Source organism: Melospiza georgiana, chromosome 1 (genome assembly GCF_028018845.1).
Source record: "Melospiza georgiana isolate bMelGeo1 chromosome 1, bMelGeo1.pri, whole genome shotgun sequence".
Taxonomy (NCBI): Eukaryota; Metazoa; Chordata; class Aves; order Passeriformes; family Passerellidae; genus Melospiza; species Melospiza georgiana.
This window is the reverse complement of record NC_080430.1, coordinates 130,601,011-130,623,279: the sequence shown is the minus strand read 5'-3', so window position 1 is coordinate 130,623,279 and position 22,269 is coordinate 130,601,011. Positions and strand designations below refer to the sequence as shown.

The 22,269-nt window shown below is 46.0% G+C and overlaps 1 protein-coding gene across 2 annotated transcripts; it reads right to left on the bottom strand.

The window, feature by feature from the left end:
- Positions 1 to 514: 514 nt before the first annotated feature.
- Positions 515 to 20,768, bottom strand: RRM2B (ribonucleotide reductase regulatory TP53 inducible subunit M2B). Of its 2 annotated transcripts, XM_058036291.1 has the most exons (10): positions 20,641 to 20,768; positions 15,936 to 16,088; positions 14,409 to 14,525; positions 13,380 to 13,513; positions 11,701 to 11,795; positions 9,945 to 10,078; positions 4,524 to 4,628; positions 3,313 to 3,426; positions 2,669 to 2,839; positions 515 to 957 (listed from the first exon to the last, which is right to left on the bottom strand). In XM_058036291.1, exons 1-9 carry the CDS (start codon positions 20,749 to 20,751, stop codon positions 2,687 to 2,689), a joined length of 1,116 nt encoding a protein of 371 aa, XP_057892274.1. In that variant the 5' UTR covers positions 20,752 to 20,768; the 3' UTR covers positions 515 to 957; positions 2,669 to 2,686. The 2 variants fall into 2 exon arrangements, with proteins under 2 accessions (XP_057892274.1, XP_057892266.1); XM_058036283.1 differs by having other exon boundaries at positions 515 to 2,839.
- Positions 20,769 to 22,269: the final 1,501 nt, after the last annotated feature.

The window sequence follows — 22,269 nt, the reverse complement described above, 5'->3', positions numbered from 1 at the left end:
CATGCCTGTCTCAAGGAGGCTGCAGGGACAAGACTTTTGAAACAACAGCCCTGACAGTGCCTACACGAGCAGGTGTGAAGCTGTGCCAGCTCACAGCCAGGTGATCAGAGTTTGGCTTCAGGCAGCGCCTGGCTGGCCCCAGCTCGGGGCCTGAACCTGATGATGCTGTGCCCAAGGGCATGATGCTCTTGATATATCAGGTACCACCCACTGACAATACATTTTTGGAGTGTTTCTTCACTGAACCTTACAGACACCCAAAAGATTTCTCCTTGTGCCAGAAAATCCCAATTAAAAACAAAACAAAACAAACAAACACCAAACCCACTTGTCTGCTCACTAGACTGCAAAACCTATTTCCAGGAACAAGAAAGAGCAAGTCAAGAGCTCCAAAAAGTGCAAGACAATATACGGAGCACTCACAACTTTCTCCCACAATCCAAAAGCTGTGAATACTGACTTACTCTGTCATAGCCCAATTTTATCACTTTGGATTTCACAAGGAAGCATGTAATTTGTAAATGAAGGCATGGGCTTCCCCACACTCAGATTTTATTGAACAACACACATATTTTACACACAAATCGAGTGGGAGCCGTTGTACCAGACTTTGGTATCTCACAGACATTTACAGAACCTGAGCACATTGCAGTTTCATATTAGAACACTCTCTATACTCTCATCATAATTCACAAGACTCAAAATAAATACTTTTTAGTACTTTCAGTGACATAATAGGTTCCATTACTCCAACAACAGACCCATTTACAGTATTTTCTCCTTCTGCCCTATCAACTCAGAATTTCCAAAAGGCACTGAGTTTTCCTTCTGAGTCCACAGCTCTCTTGCAGTTCCAGGATGTTAGTGAGGGCCACCAGTTCCAGCTTTTCTCTGTATTCTCAATGTTCCACTCTGCTCTCTTCCAAGTACCTTATGTCAAATGATGCAGGCTCTTCTCTAGGAAAAAAAAAAAAGCTGCTCCATTTCCATGTTCAGTACATACTCCTGATCTTTTACTAAAAAGAGACTAAAAAAAACAGAGTGAATTTTGCTGCTTATTTTTACAGCAGGGAGAGTTCTTCACTGGGAACTATGCTAAGGCAGTGGACCTGTTCCATGGAACTCAGGTACCCAGGACTATGGCTGGTCTGGGCTGGCAAGGAAATAACACTTGTGCTACCCCATCACTGATAACCCTGGGCTGTCAGTTTGGCTCATGCCAGGTATATCAAAAGCAGCACAAGATATTTGCAACCGTAAGAGTTACAAAAGCTCTTCCACAAAATTATGAGTATTATGAAAAATGCTTGGGTTTAATAAAGCAGAACCCTTTGTCTAGCTCTTGTATATTCAGTTCATCTTGGAAAAAAGAGACTATTTATTTGCAGATAAGCCAGGTACAGCTGAATAGTATCCCTTCCACCCCAAGCACCACTGCAGTGCATTAACCACTCTTCAATCACTCTATTCTCTCCATGTGGTATCAAAAAATTACAAACAGTTTTCAGGCACACAATCAAAAACCTAACAGTCCTTTGTAAGATGCTGCTGTTCCATACTACTTCTGGTTTGTTTTTGAAATGTTTAATACCTTCTTTCAGAAGCTCTTCTGTGACAATGGTTCCAATGATTCACATCAGACACACAACCTGATGTACCTGCTTACATTACTGGGTGCTTCCTCACAGCCCCAGGAGTCTGTTTGTAGCACCTCAAGGGATAATCCCTTGGAATGACATGTCTTCTCACCCCTTCAGTGCACAAGTGCAACCAAGAAAGGGAGAATATCAAACCACCCAGCACGACAAGGTGAGATGGACAACACCCAGAGCTGGCTGTTCCAGTGTCAGATGATTACAAATACAACTACAGATTGCTTAATAAGGCACTTGATCAGTGAAGCATGGGAAAACAGGCAGCACAAGCCAAAGAACTACAGGATGTATTTTTTTCTCCACTGTTAACAGGTGTGCCTTTTCAAGGACCATTCAAAGTCCACTGACCTGTTCAGTAACAGCTGTAACACAAGAATCTCATGCATTTGAATTAAATGCCTACCAAGACCCATCAGTTTTCCAACCTGAGTAAAAATTTTTCAGACCAGAATCCAGGTTAATGGGGAGAGTGCCCATAATTCCCAGGTTTAATAACATTCTATATTTCAGACTCATTAAGGTTTCCCCACATTCAATTATTACTGTATCTGCAACAGGATGAAACAGAAGAGCTTTTACTCTATACCAAACCTATAAACATGAAAACAGGAAAGAGGAAAATAATTTATAGCAACATTTTTACATGGAGTGATACCTCAGCTGGTTTTCAGATTAAAATACCATAACATGAGGTAAATATGCAGTTTGCTTTCTTAAAACACTACCAAAGTCTTAAAAAAGTAGTAGCAACCATTCCATGTCATTTTTAAAGACAGCATTGACAGCAGATGAACCAAGGGAATCTTAAAAAGGCCATCCTTTTACAAAGCCAGAAGTTCTTACAAATGATCCCCCTTTTTCTTTTTTCAAATGACACAGAGAGAAATATATTTACTCCTCTGACAAACAACATGAAAACCCAGGAAAAATATCCCAGTAGACTCTGATTTCCATGAGAAGAAATTAAGTCAGCTTCACAGCATAAAGGGAGATGAGGAGAGGGAAACAGTCACCATTCATTTGCCAATTGGTCAAAAATCTGCATCCAGAGTGAAGACATTGTCCATTGTTTCTGCCATAACAGCAAAACGTTGATATTCCGAAACCCGTTTCTCAAAGAAATTTGTTTTTCCTTCCAGAGAAATATTCTCCATGAAATCAAAAGGATTTTCTGCATTAAAGACCTGGGGAAGGAAAACACACTGGTGATTCTGACAGGGAAATAATGCTTTAAAAACCCCACCACAAACAAAACTGTCAAACTGTTTCCATCTAGACCACCTCAGGCTGCAATATCCTATAGGATCCATGGACCCCTCTTGAAGCAAATTCAGCACTGCCACTCCCAGGAGTTTGGTCTGTGGTTTAGCTCACTTGTGCAAGGTGCATGTTATTCTTCAAGCACTGCAGCATCTGAGCACAGCTTACATTTCTCATTACAAACCTGCTGAGCAGCTGAAGGGAAACAAAGGCCTAAATTGTTCTTGCTCTTTTACAGTGAACCATAGGTATGAATGCTGTGGTTTCAGCTGTCACTCACAGGAAGTCCATGTGCTAAATATGACCTGCTCCCCAGCATGACAAGGGAGTGCTTTGTACTGACAGTTCCTGTGGGCTGCACTGGCAGGCCAGCATTTGGGGCAATTGCATCTCTTACCTTTGAGAACCCAAGTTCCATCAGTAACCGGTCTGCAACAAATTCAATGTATTGTTTCATCAAGGTGCAATTCATTCCAATCAGACCCACAGGTAATGCCTCAGTTAGAAACTCCTAGAAGTTAAAATACAGATGACATTTAGAGAAATGAAATTTAAGAAAAAAATAGGAGAAAAGGAGAGAAGACACCTGTGTTTCACAGTAACATAATTTGTGATGTTCCAGGCTCCCCAGGAAGTTGTCTAAATAAATAACTTGCATTACTAAATTCAACAAATACCTTCTGTTTTCAGTAACTGTTTGTATCTTCCTTTATTTTTAGCCTGTTACTCTGGAAAAGGCATAAGATTTTTATCACTGCCCCTCCCTCTAATCTGCTTTTCTCCAATCCCCCAGCATAAGCTTCAGTGTAAACTTAAGCTCCAACTTCAATAAACCTACAGACCATACAAGTGGGAGCAGGGATAGATCAAGAAATCACCAGTTTTCCTGGCTTCCAGCCATTACAGTGACAGATGAGAGGGCAGTGATATATATGAGTGCTGAACCCAGTCATGTGTATATTCAGGCACCAATGCACACCTGTCTCAGTGTTGTGAGACAAAGCAGGGCATTTGTCATCATCACAGTAGTTAGATAACAACAGGAAAGAAAGCTAAACTAAAATCCTGCCAAGCACTCAGCCATGCAGAAACTTGTGCCTGCAGAAAGGGCAGCACTTCACATGAAAGAACCTGACATCAACCTCAGGAAAAGCCAGAAGATAGCATGATACTCGCGGCCAGAACAGACCCTGCCTTCTCCTGAGGACAAGCAGAGATGTGAATACAATAGGGAGAGACAAAGATCCTGAAAGGACAGATGTAAACAAACTGCTCTCTAAGAGACAGCTGCAGTTGATTACTGTAGGTTCCTTCCAACTCTTAACTATTCTATTCAACATCAAATAAGACAGCTTTTCTTCCTTTCTGCCATTAAGGAGAAAACCAGCTGCCAGCTTCAGCTTGCCCCAGTTGCTTGACAATTGAATCAGAAAGTCTCTGACTCTTATTGTCACCGTTAAGGAAGAGGGAAGGAACAGTATAATGCATCAGGAATGAAGCCTGAGCCAAGAATCAAAAATGGAATCCCAAAAGTTAGAAGTTAATTTGTTTATTTTCACACCTCAGACTGAGCCTGTGCTGCCACAATGCTGTCACAGCCAGGATTACCTGCTCAATCTCTACAGCATTAACGATGATCTCACACACTCGCTCTTCTGATGGTCTGTTCACTAAATAATGGAACATTAGACAAGCAAAATCACAGTGCAGACCCTGAAATAAGAGAACAATGAAAAACACAGTCAGTTTTCTGCTCTTCCACATGGTTTGCTCTTATTTTCAGGCAGTGTCATTTGGGTTGAAGTTTCCCAGCCTCCTGCTTTTATGAAAGCCTTAATGTTACCACTTGTAGTTTACAATCCAGTAACATCTCAAATCTAACACATGCCACTTGTGCCAAAATAATGTTCAGCATACATGTTTCTCAGGTAAAACTTTTCTGAGGGCTGCTCTACTGTGAGTGATCCTACACAGAGCCTTGCTGGTCTCTGCCTCCTGTCAGGGATGATTATGCTTAAAGACTTCTACATCAAGATCTGCAAAACTACTTGTGAGTTAAAACAGGCTGTTTACCTGCCCTTTGCTTTGAGATACTTGATTTAAATTCTTTCAGTAGCATTTCTTCCCTTGCTTCTCCCAACAGCACTTTCAGAAAGGCAGATTCAGATTAAAGTCACCAAACTCAAGATTAACAAATCATCTCTTCTCCAACTAAAGTTCCCTTCTTATTTCGCTCAGCTATCCTGCACAGAGCCTAGTAAACTGTGCTCCTTTCCAGGATTTCCAGAAAAGTCTCCTGCCAAGGTAAGAAAACATCAGGAGACAAGCAACCCCAGACAGCTGCTCCAACAGACACCTCAGCTTCTCTTTAACTTGCTTCAGCCACACCTACCACTGCCAGCCTAAAGGAGAACTGTGCTACCGTCTCTCCTCTCAACTGCAAGGTGGTGATTACAGCCAATAAACACCAAGAGAGCACATCCAGAGTGAAAACCAATCAGAAACAATTTGGCAGACTATGGGCTGCAAGACAATCTAATATTATCACTACCAAGGGTCAAAGAAAAACCTGGGGGCTGACCTACTAGAGAGCTGTTCTGCTGCAGCAGACCTGGGAGTCTCAGTGGGTAACAAGGTGACTGAGCCTGCAGTGCTCATGTGATCAGAAGGGCCAAGGCTATCTCAGGGTGCACTGGGAACAGTGGCCAGCAGGTCAAGCAAGGTGATCCTCTCCCTCTGCCCATCCCTGGTGAGGTCGCACCCGGACTGCTGCGTCCAGTTCTGGGATCCTCAGTATGGAAGAGACAAGGAGCTACTGGAGAGGGTCCAGCAGAGGTCACAAAAATGATGAGGGGTCTGGAGCATCTTTTAATGAGAAGAGACTGCAGGAGCTGGGTCTGTTTAATCTGGAGAACACTGAGAGGGGATCTCATTGATGCATATACTTATCTCAAAGGTGGTGTTGTGGTTTAGGAATGGTACTCCCCAGTTCAGTGCCCCTACCGAGACTCTCCCAAACCAGATGCCACTTGCTTGCTCCCTGCCACCACCAAGACACCCTTGGCCTCCCCTTGCCCCTTCCTACTCTGAATGGAAGCACAAAAGGTGAAAATCACAGGATGGGTAAGAACAATTTACTGGAAACAACGAGATTACAAAAGGAATGGTAACAGCAATATGAACAACAAAATGTGTAAGACAAAGAAGCTATTTTCATGGAAACCCATGACACATACCCCTGCTTTTCCCAACTACATTTTTTCCCACTGGTAGGAACACCCTTCTTCTCAAAAGCAAGAGAGGGAGTACCTTCTTTTCCCCACCCCTGTCAATGACCTGAGATGGTACCCAATAACAGTAGGGTCTTAGCCACACAGCTTCAGGGTCTACCGCTCACAGCTACTGCAAAAAATTAACCCTGTCATTGGCTGAAGCCAGGACAGCTAGGTGCCAAGAGGAGGGTGCCAGACTCTTATCAGTGGTGCCCAGAAACAACATGAGGAGCAATGGCTGTAAACTAAAACACAAGAAGTTGCACCTCAATATGAGAAAGAACTTCTTCACATCAAGTGTGACAGAGCACTGGAACAGGCTGCCCAGGGTGATTGCAGAGCCTCCCTCCCTGGAGACATTTCAAACCCACCTGGACACCTTCCTGTGTCAGCTGCTTCAGGTGACCCTGCTTGGATTTCCAGAGGACCCTTCCAACCCTAACAACACTGTGATTCTGTGAAAACCTTTTTGGAAAGTCTATAAAATCCTTCTGATTAAGGTCATGAAACAGCCCTGAAGTTATGTAATTTGGGAAATATCCTCCCCTCTAGTGACTGCATTAGCTGCCTGCTGCAAGGCTTCCCATGGTCTTATCCAGGGCAGCACCACCAGCAGGATGCAGGACATGCCTGGCCTCCCCATGAACCCATGTGCTTTGCTGACTGGTGCTTCTACCAGCTTTGCACCTTTAAGCATCAGCTCAAGAACAGCCTGGGAGCAGAGCCAGCAGCTCAAAAAACACATTTTGAGCGTTGATCATTTATCTGTCCAGGTGCATCAAAAAACAGTTTGTAGTTTTCCACTGTGGATTCTTTTTACTGCCACTGGGTTTCAATGCAGGTGCTCTGTGCACCAAGCTTTAACCTTCATAACAGAACTGCAGTTGGGATTATGCCAGCAGAGCTCAAGAAAATTTTAGTCTTTTGGTGCTTGACTCTGCAGAAAAGTACAGTTACATTCACTCACCTGCAAGTGATCCCTGTAACAGACAAATCCTGCCTCACTCAAATGGATCAGTTCATGATGACTCACAAAAGACACAAGGAAGGTGAAGAACTATTTGGTTTTCCTTAGTCATCATATCACTGTCTTCAAAAGTGTCTTTTAAGATCATAAGATGTCTCATTTCAAAGCAATTTATCTAACCCATGAAAATTACTTCCATTATAAAAAAGCTCTTTACACATTAAGACCAACTCTGCTAAGTTACAACCACTAGCAAGTTTATACTGCATATAAAACTGGTCTTTCTAGTTTTTCAGTGCTGACAGTGATGTAAGCAGTGCAGTGCACAGTCCCCAGCCATAAACAACAGCTGCCAACTTGCAGGGAGAAAGGAAAAAGAAAGAAGGAAGCAGTGCAAAGAAGGGGCACTTGTAAGTGGTCTGTCATATCTGGTGTGCTGACATGCAGCCCCTCACACACCTCACATCCTAAGTTAAGATGCACTCTCCTCAAAGGCAGATCTGTAGTTGCCCCCTCCCAGGAGATTTTATTGCTGTGCAGCAACACAAGCCCATGGAGAGGAGTGGTATCTGCTGCTTCTGCAGCAACCTGACACAGCTGCCTTGGTGAGGGATGCAGGTGGCTGTCTGCAAGCTCTGGGACCCATAACCAGAAGCAAGTGAGGAGTGGTACCTGGAGCCCACCTGAACCTGCCTGAAGCAGCTGAGGCACAGCAAGTCTCAGTCACACACTATCCAGGTCCTTGCTCCAGCCAGCCCCCCTGCAGCTGGGGACCATGCAATTCCACCCCACCCCTTGAGCAGCTGGGCCTTCGCCTCCCTTCACAGCACAGGAAAACAAACATCCCCTTCAATCTAAAAAACCCCTCTTTTTGATAATACTATATACATTGGTGTGCTGGTTTTGGCTGGTGTGCTGTTTTGGGGTAGGGTTGGTGTTCTTCAAGTACAGTATGGGTCTGTGTTTTGGATTTGTGCTGAACACAGGGCTGATAACATTGAGATGTTTTTGCCATTGCTGAGCAGGGCTTACACAGAGCCAAGGCCTTTTCTGCTTCTTGTACTGCCACCCAGGTGAGGAAGCTGGGAGTGCATGGGAGGTTGGGAGGAGACACAACACCTGTCCAGAGCTAGGACAGGTGACCCAAACTGACCAAAGGGATATTCCAGACCATGTGACATTCAGTATATAAAATGGGGGGAAGAAGGAACAATGAAGGGGGTGGAGTGCCTTTGGAGTAATGCCATTTGCCTTCCCAACTCACTGTTGCACCTGATGGAGCCCTGCCCTCCTAGAGATGGCTGAACACCTGCCCATGGAAAACATTGAATTAATTCCTTGTTTTGATTTGCTCGTGTGTGTGTGACTTTTGGTTTCCCTATTAAACTGTCTTCACATCAACCCATGAGTTTTCCATCTTTTACCCTTCTGATTCTCTCCCTGATACTACTGGTGGGGGAGTGAGAGAGTGGTTACATGGGGCTGGGGTCAAATCACAATTGGGACACCAGTGTTTATGTTTACTCCCTTTAAAAACAGGTATTTCTGCTGAGGGACCCAGTGGCACCCAGGCTTTAAGTTCATCAGTGCTGTTTGCTGGATATAAAACTGTCTGGATGGCCAGGCCACAAAACATGGTAAGAATTAAAGGCAGTTGGTGGCTGCCACAGGCAGTGGGCTTAGGGCTCAGTTGTGCTACGTTATGTACACTATATATACATATATATGTTACTGGCCTGAGTGGCCAGTCCTCTTTCATACCTTTATCAGTGGTAAAGTGCATTGAGTGCACCCTCAGTCAGTTTGCAGATGACACCAAATTTGGTAGGAATGTTCATCTGCTGGAGGCTAGGAAGGCAGAGGGATGTGGACAGGCTGGATCAGTGGACTGAAGACAATGGTGTGAGGTTCCACAAGGCCAAACACCAGCTCCTGCATTTGTGCCACAACAACCCCATGCAGTGCTACAGACTTGGGCAGAGTGGCTGGAAAGCAGCCCAGTGGAAAAGGACCTGAGGGTGCTGGTTGAGAGCAGCTGAACATGAGCCAGTGTGTGCCCAGGTGGCCAAGAAGGCCAGAAGCATCCTGGCTTGTGTGAGGAATAGCATGGCAAAAGGATCAGGGCAGTGATTGTCCTCTTGGCATTGATGAGGTCATATCTTGAATCCTGTAGTCAGTTTTGGGCCCCTCACTACAAGAAGGACACTGAGGTGCTGTAGCAAGTCCAGGGAAGGGCAACAAAGCTGGCAAAGGGTCTGGAGCACCAGTCTTAGGAGGACTGGCTGAGGGAGATGGAGGTATTTAGACTGGAGAGAAGGAGGCTCAGGGGAGACCTGAGCTCTCTACAGCTGCCTGAGAGAAGGTTGTAGTGAGGTGTGGGTCACCCTCTTCCAAGCAACAGGACAAGAGGAAATAGCCTCAAGTTGCATCAAGCAGGAGATTAGACTGGATATTACAAAAAACTTCATGGCAATTGCTGTCAAGCATTAGAATAGTCTGTCCAAGGAAGTGGTTGAGTCACCATCCCTGAAGGTATTTAAAAGATATGAATATCGTACTTTAGGGGCATTGTTTAGCAGGGGACATGGCAGTGGCAGGTTAACAGTTTGATTCAGTGATCTTAAAGGTCTTTTGCAACCAAAATGATTCTATGATTGTGTAATTATTGGTAAAAGTCTGCTTCCTTCCCCTTCCTCTGTCAAGACTATGGGTTCTTCACAAATATAATTCTACCCTTGCCCTGGAAACTCACTTTTCTTCCCAAATAGTGTGTAGGACATGTCACATTACCTCATCTCTGCTAATAAGTTCATTGGAGAAAGTCAATCCAGGCATCAGGCCCCTCTTCTTCAGCCAAAATATAGCAGCAAAGGAACCCGAAAAGAAGATGCCTTCCACTGCAGCAAAGGCAACCACTCTCTCACCTGTTTAACATAACACATTTTTTGTTAGACACAAATTGCTCTATTGCTCATCAGCAAGAGGCACCATTTGCATCAGACAGAGTGATGCTGGAGAAAAGCAATCTCCCTCGTGGTACCAGATGCTTTTTGACCACATCTGTCAGCAGATCCTGATGCACAGTGGGTCTACACACCCCACAGCACTCAGCCATAACAACCCCAGCAGAACTGGAGAACCAGGGCACTGAACTGGAGAACCAGGGCACTGAACCACTGAACTGCCACAGGTCAGAAGCAAAAGAAGGTAATTGTCCAAAGTGGCCTAGACATTAGTACTCCACTGTCTCTTTCTCCTGAAAGGGAGGAAAGCAGCTGTGTAGCTGAAAGCCAAAACTGAGAAAAGGGCCAATCTCATAAATTACATGAGAAACCCTACACCACAATTTGTTCTTGTTGGGAATCTACATAAACCATATTCTTGAAGGAGTGAAAGTCCTTTCACAGAACATAAGTCAAGACACAAATAACTACTTGTATTATCCCACCTTCAGTCCAAGGAAAGCAAGGCATTATTGGTCCCAGTTCTCCCTGTTCTCTACATGAATGTATTTCTTCAGACTACAAGACCATCTGACTGTTTAGTGAAGCCACATCCCTCCATGTACACTACTTCAAACAAGTCAGGGAACTTTCTGATTCCTGGCACACCCCACACTGCTGGGAGCCAAACAAAGGGATGATGAAGGGGTTTCACACACAGCAAGCAAAGCCAGACCAGGGAGGCAGTGGGAGCCAGGACAGAACAATGTACAGCTACAAACAAGAACCTCTCTCAAACAAGAGCTGTGAACAGATGCTGCAAAAGAACAATGTTCAGATTTATTTTGTTCACCAGGCTGAATCTCTACATCTCCTACACTTTCTCAAAATACACAGGATGTTTGCTTTAAAAAATTCACCAGAGTGCACCCATTATGCATTTCAGCTACAGCAAACCCTTCCAAGTCAAGACTGTAATGCTGAATGCAGAACATTTCTAAGGATGTCCTGCAGCACACTGATGGAAACTGAGCCACTGTCCCAGCTGTGAAATGAGATGCAAAAACTAGAAACCCAGTCCCAACAGCAAACCAGAAACACCAGAAATAGATGGTTCTTGAATCTTTTTTGTACAGGTTCAGTCATGCCTCAGTTACAAAAAAACCCATGGATTTCTCTATAGGAACATGAACACAGAAAATACCTGGACTTGCAAAAACTTCAGCTGCCCAGTTCTGAACACTGAGTGAAAAATAAGAACCAACTAGAAGAAATAATCAAAACCAGAAAATAAGGTCTACTAGCAAAAACTGAGGAAACCAGAGTTATTCAGTATAAATTAATACTGGGTATCAGTATAAAGATAAAAAAAGAGCATTTTTCATAACATGATTTCAGGGGGCACTGCCATTACTTTATTTCTCTACCTGAAGATAAAAACATACAAGCTCCCCAGAATTTACTTCTAGTTCTTTAGTTAAACCAGAGACCCAGAAGTTACTACATCTGTGGAGAATTTAATTTCTTGTTCCAGGGGTGCAGCTTACTCACAGAAGGTCAGTTTGTGATATGCAACAGAAACAAGTTTATAAAAAGCTACACACCAAAAGTGGATTCTCGGTCTTCAATCCACTTCAGAGCCCAGTCTGCTTTCTTCTTAACACAAGGCATTGTTTCAATAGCATTAAACAAGAAATCCCTATAGAAGAAAACAGAGACAAAACATCATAATAGTGATTTAGGAAAATCTGCCCTGGTTGTCCCTTCCAGCTCCACCAGACAGAGGATCCCATTATGCAAGGCTGTGAAGTAACCCAAGAAAGAGACCACTCCCACCCCAAAGAGGTGATGATCTGTCCTGTCTTTGTCTGGGATAGAGTTAATTTTCTTCCTAGTTGCTTGTACAGTGCTATATTTTATATTTGGAAAGAGAATTATGTTGATAACATACTGATGTTTTAGGTGTGGCTAAGCAGTGTTTACACAAAGTCCAGGACTCTTCAGCTTCTAACCCTACTCCACCAGTGAGCAGGCTGGGGGGAACAGGAAGCTGGGAGGGGACACAGCCAGAAGAAAAGACCCCAAGTGGCCAAAGGGATATTCCATTGATGTCATGCTCAGAATATAAACTAGGGGAAAGCTGGCCAGGGGCCAGTGAGCAACTGCATTGTGCATCATTTGATTATTATTATTACTACTACTACTATTATTATTATTGTTACTCTTATTATTGGTATTATTATTGTTATTTTCCTGTCCTATCCAGCTGCCTTTACCTCAAACCACCAGTTCCTACTTTTGTCCCCAGCTCTCTCCCACCCCACTGGGCAGGGGCAGGCAGTGAGTGAGCTGCTGTGTGCTGTTAGCTGCCTGCCAGGTTAAACCACAATGTCATCTGTGATAAAAAGGGCAGAGGGAGGCAAATGTGCAGAATGCAACATCCCCACGGGCTCAGGGGAGGAAGGCTGTGAACTCAAACATCCCATCCCAGGAGTGCTCACCCATCAGATCACAGTCTCTCTCAGACTTGAAGCTAGCTACTTCAGACTATCCATAGAGCAAAACCTCATCTTGCCCAACTCCACAAAGAAACAGGACAGGTCCCACATGCACAGACTCTGTTCCTATGCTGAAAACCTGAAAGGAAACCTTGCAGTCCTGCCACCATCACCAACACATGATGATGGGAAAGCACTGTGGGGAAGCAATGTCTGCCTGACCATCACCATGGAGTCTCTGAGGGAAAGTGCTGCTTTTCAAATGTGTCCCATTTGGACTAGGAAGCTCTTCAGACAAAAAAGGTGAAGTCAATCATTCAAAAATAAGCAGTTCAAAAATTGCATTAAAAAGCACTGATTAAACGTGCCACCTGCCAAACAGATGCAATACATTGATTGCTGTATATTGGAAACACCACTTTGATCATGAGCACTCAATTTCCTCAGGCTGATGCTTTGCTGATGTCAGAGCAAGCACTGCAGGAGCACCATAACCTCAAGGAGCTCATCCAACCTTTAATATTTCACATACTCCGTGCTTCCAGCAATAAAAGATTTATGCACATATTAACTAACCTTCTGATACTCCCACAATAAGCCTTGGTCAGTAATACCCCTTTCCATTTTGGGGGTAGGACATGCAGGCCTCAAAAGCTTTACAGAACTTTCCCCAATTCCCCAAGAAAGCCAGTATGAAAACAGGAGACAGCTGCCATGCTGCCCTACAACAGTGGCACTGGCTTCAGCCACAGATTTCCCACAGTTTGTAACACATCCAGGTTTACCTTTTCTTGGGATCTTTGATGTAGGTGTCTATGAGCAAGCTGTACATCTCTGAGTGAACGTTCTCAATGAGAATCTGGAAGCCATAGAAACAACGAGCTTCTGGGATCTGCACCTCCTGACTAAAACGTGCCACCTGCCAAAAGCAGAACGCAGGCAATGAGTACAACAACACAGCCCTGCATGTCACTACTCTGAGCTCAACAGGAGAGACAACAGATCTCTGCTACAGAGACAGGATGGGAGCAGTTCTGTCCTGCTTTGCTCACAGACATGTCAACAGGATAGCTGTTGCAGAAGAAAATAAAGCAAGTAAATACAGAAGTAAATACATTTAAGAGCTGAAGCATAAGGGCACAAAGGGGAAGAACAACAAAATAATGCAGTACTAAACACTTAGTACTGAACAAAGCCTCAGCCTTTGTGTTCATCACTAAAAACATAAACAGCATGACATAAGGCATCTTCATGCAATACATGCACATAAATACTACATGTTATAAACATTCAAACATTTCAGATTTAAACTGGGCATTTGCAGATAGATACCACTGCTAACCTGTGATGAGATATTCTCCAGCCCAGAACAGATATCAACAGGAAGAATTCCCCACCTTTTTAGCAGCACCCACCTGCAGCCCTAAGAGATTCTAGGGTACTGTTCAGTGAGAACAAACCAGATTTTACCAAAATGAGGGATACATGGCACAGCCATGATCTGTATTCCCTGCTTTTCAATTAACATGAGTACAAGAAAAAATTCATTCAGAAATGCACATCCCACAGCCAACCAGGGACTGAACTTCAAAATGGTGATGTGATTTGGAGTCCTGATGACCACAGCTTACTCATTTTAACTCAAACACTGTTCCCAGACAAACAAGCTGTTTGTTCCATTGACAAAGGTGAGATGGAAAGAAAAAAAAGTACACATTAAATCAACCTATGAATTAATGTGAAAAAGCCAAAATGAAAAGTTAATAAGACAATAACATGACTAAATATTCAAGCCCTCTGTAAGTCTTTCTCACCAGATTTTCATTTACAATTCCATCACTGGCTGCAAAAAATGCCAGAACATGAGAGATAAAGTATTTTTCATCTGCTTTCAGCTTGTTCCAGTGAGGAAGGTCCTTTGACAAATCAACCTAATGAAAAGAAAAAAAGGAAAACATTATTGTCCTTCTGCATTTATCATTCTGTAAAAACAAGCAGTCCAGTCAAGTGACTGAGGCAGAGTTTTGGCATTTGTTTTCAAATCTTTACGTGTAGGGAATTTAAATACTTGTGACTGCAAATACAACAGAGACACTGCAATACTGTTGCCTCTCTCTGCAACAGTAACATCATGTACTTGTTTCACAGTTTATACTTTTGTATTTTGGAATAAAAATTGGTGTCTATTGAATAAGTAAATGAGATTTTGAAAAGCCTTAGTATCTTTTTGCTACAAGTATGAACACACATCAGTAACCAGAGCTCATTCTGAGACACTTAAACTTCACTTGAAATAAATGCTGATACTCCAAGAAAGCCAAACCCAACTGTGTCAAAAGATGGACTGAGGGGACTTTGCCTTTGGCAGGTGTTCAGCCTCCACGTTGTCAAAGAATGGTGTGGAGCAAATGCTGTGCAACTGTTCTTGTCTATCAGATCAAACCCCAGCCATGAGAGAAAACCACAGCTTCCTTCACATTGGCCTTTTCTGTTTGTTTGTAGGATTTCTGAACCAAAACAGCACTAAAGTAGAGCTAGATGTGAAAAATGCAGAGCACCCACAGATGGTAGGATAGTGTAAGAAGGAACCAGTAACACAGTAAAAGGGAAATGCTGGTAAGTCAGGAGTTCAAATGCTTTTTCTTTAACAGTTTAAATGAAGATCTGCTGCAACAGCGCAGCAAGCTGCCCAGCCAGGCAATGAAATACCACCTCCACAAACAGCAGCTCCTCATCATCCCATGATGCTTTCTGTTCTATTTAGAGGCTGCCAGTGCTTTCATCTCACTCCTCTGCAGTTGCAGACCACTGCCCACAAACGAGCTCAGGTCCAGCTAACCAGCAACCCTGGGGAAGAACTTAGAGCTTGCACTGTAACATGGGACAAGCACCTCACCAGGGCAAGAACATCACCAGGGCAATCAGGAGTCAGCTAAATGCATTTTTAGCAAAACTAACACTGTCTGTCTGGAAATTTAGGTACCTAATATTAAGGAACAGCATGAAATTTCCCAAAGCATCTTACATGGGCAAGGAGTCAGTTGCAGGTTCAGAGACCACAGCACGGTACTGAGCTGTCTGATCATAAATCAGAGCAATCTGACTTAGGATTTCTCTATAACCAGAGAAACAACCCAGGACACAATTCCATCTCATCCTAAACTAAGCAAGTAAAACAGCTCTGCTGAATCACCCTGTGAAAGCAGCTTGCTTTCCATGAATGATGTGATGAAATTAACTCCAACCTTTGCAACACAGAAGCCAGCAGCGGAGCTAGGAAAGATGTGCCAGGACCCCAGTGGTCTGACTGTCTTCTGCCAACCCACTGGCCCAGGGCTCACCTCTTCTGCAGTCCAAAAGGAGGCCTGAGCCTGCTTATACATCTTCCATATGTCTGGATACTGGATGGGGAAGATGACGAACCGGCGGGGATTTTTTCTGAGTAGAGGTTCTTCATCAAGGTCAGAGCCATTTTCAGCAGCACTCGATGAGCTCTGAAAATAAAGCACAGTTCTGGTTAAAGTTACCACCATTTATTCCTCCTGCTCACACTATCCCAAAGGTGTGGTCTGAAGTTCACCCGTGTCACACAGACACCCACCTGGCCCCCCGGGGTCGGTGTCCCCTCGCCCTCCATCAGAGCTCCCGGAACGCTGCCCGCCCGGCTCTACCAGCAAGCGCCCCCTCCCAGGAAGCGCCTGTGTGCCACAGACAAAGCCCCGTGCGCCAGAGGCAAAGCCCCGTGCGCCAGAGGCAAAGCCCCGTGTGCCAGAGGCAAAGCCCCGTGTGCCACACACAAAGCCCTGTGCACACGGGGGAAATCTGCCCGGGGCCACATCAGCCGCTGCGGTCCCACACCCCGGAGACACGAGTGAGGTCACGGCACGGTGCTGCAGCTGCCACCAGCACAGCTCCACCCAGCTCACTGCCCAGGTACCTCCCAGCTTTGCTTTATGCTCACCAGTAGGGCCTGGATGGACTGACTGCCTTAAGAAAGCCAGGAGATGACAGTAACTAATCCCAACTGGCAGAGGACAGCCCTGTGCCACAGCGAGTCTCAGCATGGAGGTTTGTGTATGCAGTCTGCGAGGGCAGCCCACACAACAGCGTGGTCTGGAGGCTGCCCTGGAGGCTCTCCCTCAATATGAAGCTAAAGTGCCTCTACCCAGCAGCTGGCAGCAGGAAAACCTCTGCCTGGAGTCACCCATCCCACACTGATCCTTCTGTGTGGCCTTCCAGAGGACATCTGCACACAGCTCTTCTTCAGAGCTCCAGCCCAACCAAACTGGGGAGGTGTGGACAGCTGACATTTAGGAAACAGGCCAGTGGAAAGGAGCAGAGAGAGCACTCTCTCTGCTCTTTTGGTCTGAGCAGGGCCTTCACCTCACCTCTGGCTGGAGACATCTGCTCCCAGGATCAGTCCCTGCATCCCTGCAGACATGTCACCAAGCACCTACCAGAAACAACTGCTGTGAAGAGCTGTCAGGACAGCAGGGTGCAAGCTCTGCAGAAGGGCTGGTGACACACTGATCACAAGTCCAGCAAGCAGGATGCCTTTCTGGGTTGGCTCCAAGATGCCACTGACACTGCTGGAGAGGATAACTAACCACAGGCAGTATACAAGGTGTTCCATAGCAGAGAAGGGGAGCTGAAGGTTTTGAACACCATTATTTCTACCTTCCTGGAGGTATCAGGCAGTCTTTTCCCTACCCAGTCTGATTATAACTACTCACATAATAAAAAGCATTCCTTTACTTCAATTTGGAAAATACTCTCAAACAAATAATGCCATTTACATTTTAAAAAAACAAACAAAACCCAAACATCCATTCACATTGCACAGCTGGCATAGATACCCCCAGATGCCCAGTGAATACAGCACTGAAACACATTCTGGGTTACAATTCTACCAATTTATTCTATTTCTAAATACTACTCGATTACATGAGATAGATTTCCCAGCATCATCTTGAGTTTTTGCTGAAGGTCATGAGAGTTGAAGACCTTTTTTACTTCCCAGGCCATAGATGGCTTCAATAACTCACTGGAATTTGGAGAATTTGGAGTTGGCAGGTTCACCACCTTGACTTAGCACACACCTGCTCAGGGAATGGCATCAAGCCAATTCCATCTGGTTTTGCACCATTTGAAAATAGAAACACTGCAAAAGTTCTCCCTGTTATCCCAGCCACTGCTGTCTCACAGACAGTTTGCTGTCCTCCAGGACCCCCCAGATCCTTCTCTGCAGAACTGCTTTCCAACAGGTCACCCCCATCCTGTACTGGTGCCCAGGGTTATTCCTCCCCAGACCTTCCTCCCCATTTGTCATTGCTGAATTTCAGACTATTCCTCTGCCCATCTCCAGCCTGCCCAGGTCCTTCTGAAGGGCTGCACAGCCCTCTGGGGTAGTGGCTGCTCCTCCCAACTTTGTGCCATCAGTGAACTTGCTGAGGAGGCACCTGCCCCTTCATCTTAGTCACTGATGGATAAGTGAAAGAATACTGGGCCCAGCACTGAACCCTGGGGGACACAACCAGTGACAGCCTTGAAACTAGACCAGTGCTCAATCCACCTCAGCATCCACTCATCCAGCTCACGCTTTCTGAGCTTGCCTATGAGGGTACCATGGGAGACACTGGCAAAAGCCTGGCTAAAGCCCATGCAGACAAAATCCACTGCTCTCCCTCGTCCATTCAGCCAACTGTCCCATCACAGAAGGTCATCAGATTGGTTAAGCACGAGTTCCCTTTGGGAATCCACAGTGACTACTCCTGATGACTCTCTTGTCCTTCCACTGCAGGATGAACTGTCCCATCATCTTTCCAGGGATTCAGGTAAGGCTGACTGGCCCAAGGTTTTAAAAACTGTACCAGTATTTTGTTAAATAGATGGTTTTGGTTGTTTAGGGTTTTTTAATTTTAAAAAAGGAAAGGACAGTCACAGAGGCTACACCATACTGGAACCTCCTGCATAATCTACATCCCACCTCCCTTATCACCTTCAGGGTGCAGAGGAGTTTCACAGGCAGGCTGCTGTGCAAGGAGCCTTTCACAGGCTCTAAACTGGCAGGAAGGCAGTGGCTACAAGGCAATCCTATCCTCTTTAACTCAATTTCAAGTGTGTGGCGCATTCTGATCACTGCTGAGGCTTCTGAGCAGTCACCACCTTGTGCTGAAGGAGCATAATGCATTTCCTGCCTTGCCTTCCTGGATCCAGAGGCACTGGCAGGAGTGTGAGGGGCAGGAGAAGGTAGAAGTCACTAGGTCAACACCACCTTCAATGTGCACCCTAGATCTTTCTCTTAATGCTATGATGGTGCATAAAACAGTGAAGACTCACCATAATGACAAAGGGCACTGAGTTTATAAAGTGTACATGCTTCGTTCTGTTCAGACAACATGATCTAAATGTGTAAAAGAGCTGAAGCTGGTGGGAACAGGCCAACCCTTGCACCAGCAGGGTCAACCAGATGAGGCTTCAGTATCTCCAAGAATGGAGACTACACAACCTCTACACAACCTAGATGTGCTAGCATCTGACCACTTTCAGAAAAACCAAGTGTTTTCTCACACGTAAATGCAACCTCTTGTACTTCAGTGTGTGACCAATGCCCCTAGTCCCACCACAGGGCACCACTGAGAAGAGCCTGGCTCTGTCTCCTTTATTGCCTCCACTAGGTATTTTCACCCACTCACAAAATCCCCTGGAGTCTTCTCCAGGCTGAACAGTCCCAACACCCACAGCCTCTCTTCATATAACAGATGCTGAAGTCTCTTAATCATCAGCCCTTTGCTGGGGACACTTCAGTACATCATATCCCAGTTACGCTGCAACTGCGAGAGACAAGCTCTTCTGGTGATGACAATAAACCAAATGGACAACAAAAACTGCTTAGGAGTACTGAAACACCTTCCATTAATTTCAAATTCAGCAAACCAGGAAATAATTAACATATATACACACATACAACCATGAGCCCACAGCTACAGCTGCTGGGCTACATGTGCAAGCATCACAGTTACATCAGCTGTAGCCAGGGAAAAAACTAAAGGTGCTGGCAGAGCCAGCACTATGATGTGGAACATACACTCAGTGGTCTGTGACCATGAACCCTCTCACACCCTAGAAAAGGCTGCACATGCATCCCACGAGCTCCCAAAGCATCCAGGTCAGCCCTGGGCAGCACAGGCCACGCCAGCAGTGAAACTGGGAAGTCCATCACCATTCCTGGGAGAGATGGTTTGCACTGCACAGTGTCCAAGGAGCACAACACCTGCTGGTTCCACATGCTTGAGGGGATCACAGGACTACCATGCACTGCACTGCATGAGTACAGGACATCACTCTTCAGGGAGACACGGTAAGGGGTTCCTTATACTCGTATTTAACATGGCACACCTGGTTTCGGATACTTGAGTGCTGATGAGGCACAAGGGCTCAGGAAGACCACGTGGGTTTCCCTGCCATGATGATCCTTTCTCCTTGAACACCTCAGCCTGGCTTAGCATGGTTATACTGAGGACACCAGAACTCAGCTCAGACGCCTCCCAGGGGCAGCCTCCCTGGTCAGCAGGGCCTGGGAAGCCGGGAGCATCACCAAGACCCACACCTGCCTCCGTGGCGGCTGGGGGCAGGAGGACGAGCTCTACCTTCCCGGCCCCGGCAGGCGCAGAGCCGCCGGGGCGGCAGGGGCGGCACGCCCGGGCCCCGTGCCGCAGCCCGCGGCCGCCGCTCGCAGGCCCGCATCTCCCGCAGGTGCTGCCAGTGCTCCCCGGGCCGCGGTGTCCGAGCGCTCCGGCCCGGCTGGGACAAGGGCACGGGGGGACGGGCCCCTGCCCTTTCCAGGGCTGTCCGAAGCAGCGGGTCCCCGGTGCCGGAGTCCCCCCGCGGCGGCCCGGCCGTGCCCGGGGGGAGGCAGCGCAGCACAGCGCCCGGCCGGGCGGGGAGGCCGCGGGGCCGGCCGGGCAAGGGCTGGGCTGCCGCTGCCGCTCCCGGAGCCGCCGCTCGGCCCGGCCCCGCTCCCCGCCCCGCCCGGCCTGGCCTTACCCGCTCCGGGCCCTCCGCCTCCTGCGGCGCCGCCGGGCCCCGGCGCTCGCCCATGGCCGGCGGGACTGCTCCGCGAGGGGCGGCGGCGGCGGAGGAAGGGGGAACGGCCATGGCCAAGGCCGCTCCGCCCCGGGGCGGACTCAGCAGTTGTGTAACAAACACAGCTGCAGCGGTGGCCACGCTCCGTGAGGGCCCGTCAGTGGCGGTACGATGGATGCTTGTTTGTCTCCCTTCTTGAGAGCAGAGGGAGCTTCAAAAGATTCGGATGTCCCCTTTCCAGAAAGGTAACTTTCGATGCTGCTTTAAGAATTCGTGTGGCGGTAAGAATTTTGGGTATTTTTCTTAAAGGCACCTGGCTGCCACAGTGACTGAGACCTCCCCTCTCTCCATCCCCAAGCACGGGAAGGGGGAGTGAGGCCAACTGCGCTCCTCTGGGATACATCTGTTTCCTGCGGCTTTTTGATGCCTTGTGAGAGACGCCCAAGCCTCACCAGGGCAGGGGATAAGAAAAGTTCTGTGGTGAGATCTGTGACTAAGCACAAAAACAGTTCTGGTTTTCTTCCATGGAGTTTTCTGAGGAGCAGAAACACGTGACTGAGCAACTTACTTAAAAGCACAGCAAGAATACATAAAAAGTAAAGGAGAAAAGGTGGATTCACATTAACAATATCTGCTGTTAGCTGAGTACTGTTATTTCTGAGACATCTTTGAAGTTTTATTTCCCAGAGATACCTAGACAAGCTCCTTAATCTTTATGTCCAACAGCTCCACTTATATCAAGTATATGGAGTACGAGGGATTCCAGCTTTTTGTCCAGAGCAGTTAGAGGAACACTGACTGATGTAGAGCAGACCCAACTGACCCATTTACAGACAAATTCTATTGGTGTGTGCAATACAGAGCTTGCTGGTGGTTTAAGGGGGAGATGCATGAGTTTGTGGAACCAAAACCAACAAGCAGCAGACTATTCGTGTTAAATGACATTGACTGGTCTACCCAGTTGTCTTAGCCCCAAATCTCATTGTCCTGGCCCTACTGTTTAGAATTCCCTAAATAAGGAAATGCCCTGTCCTGACAGGGATTAAGATCTACTATAAATTAATATAATTAGCAATAGAAAATTGTTCAAGAATTTGGAGATAACTTCTTAAATGCCTGCCCTTATGTTTACTTACATGGTGCCTAAAGATGCACAGAAAAAGAAAAATACTGGAAAGGATTAACCAAACAGCATGTGGCTGTTTTTGCACCTCCACAAAAATCTGCCAACTTCTGTTAGCTTTGTTTTATAAAAATTAAATCATGTACACAACAGTAAAATACAGACAAGCGCATACAAATGGAATACAGCATTATGCACAATTTTGCAAGATTTCAGATTACTCAGCTGTACCTACAATGTCCTGTTTAGAAAAAGCTCCTTGACTGGTGGTGGAAGCTGTATTCCTCCCCTAGTTCCTCACTGCTATGGCAGATGTCCTGCTATGGCAAATGAAGTTTTCACTGCTTCAACCATCCTACCTCTTTCTTCCCTCCTCCAAAAGGTGTTACTTTTTGGGGGAATACTCAGATGCCTTTTAAAATTGATTATAATTCTAATTTTGTATAAGAAAATGCCATTTCAGGTAA

Coding starts and splice junctions, on each gene's coding strand:
- RRM2B (XM_058036283.1), bottom strand. CDS start 20,751: ATGGCCGTTCCCCCTTCCTCCGCCGCCGCCGCCCCTCGCGGAGCAGTC. Junction 10,079..11,700: donor AGACCGAGAATCCACTTTTG/GTGTGTAGCTTT, acceptor TATGTTAAACAG/GTGAGAGAGTGGTTGCCTTT. Junction 3,427..4,523: donor ATGCTGTAGAGATTGAGCAG/GTAATCCTGGCT, acceptor TTTAACTTCTAG/GAGTTTCTAACTGAGGCATT.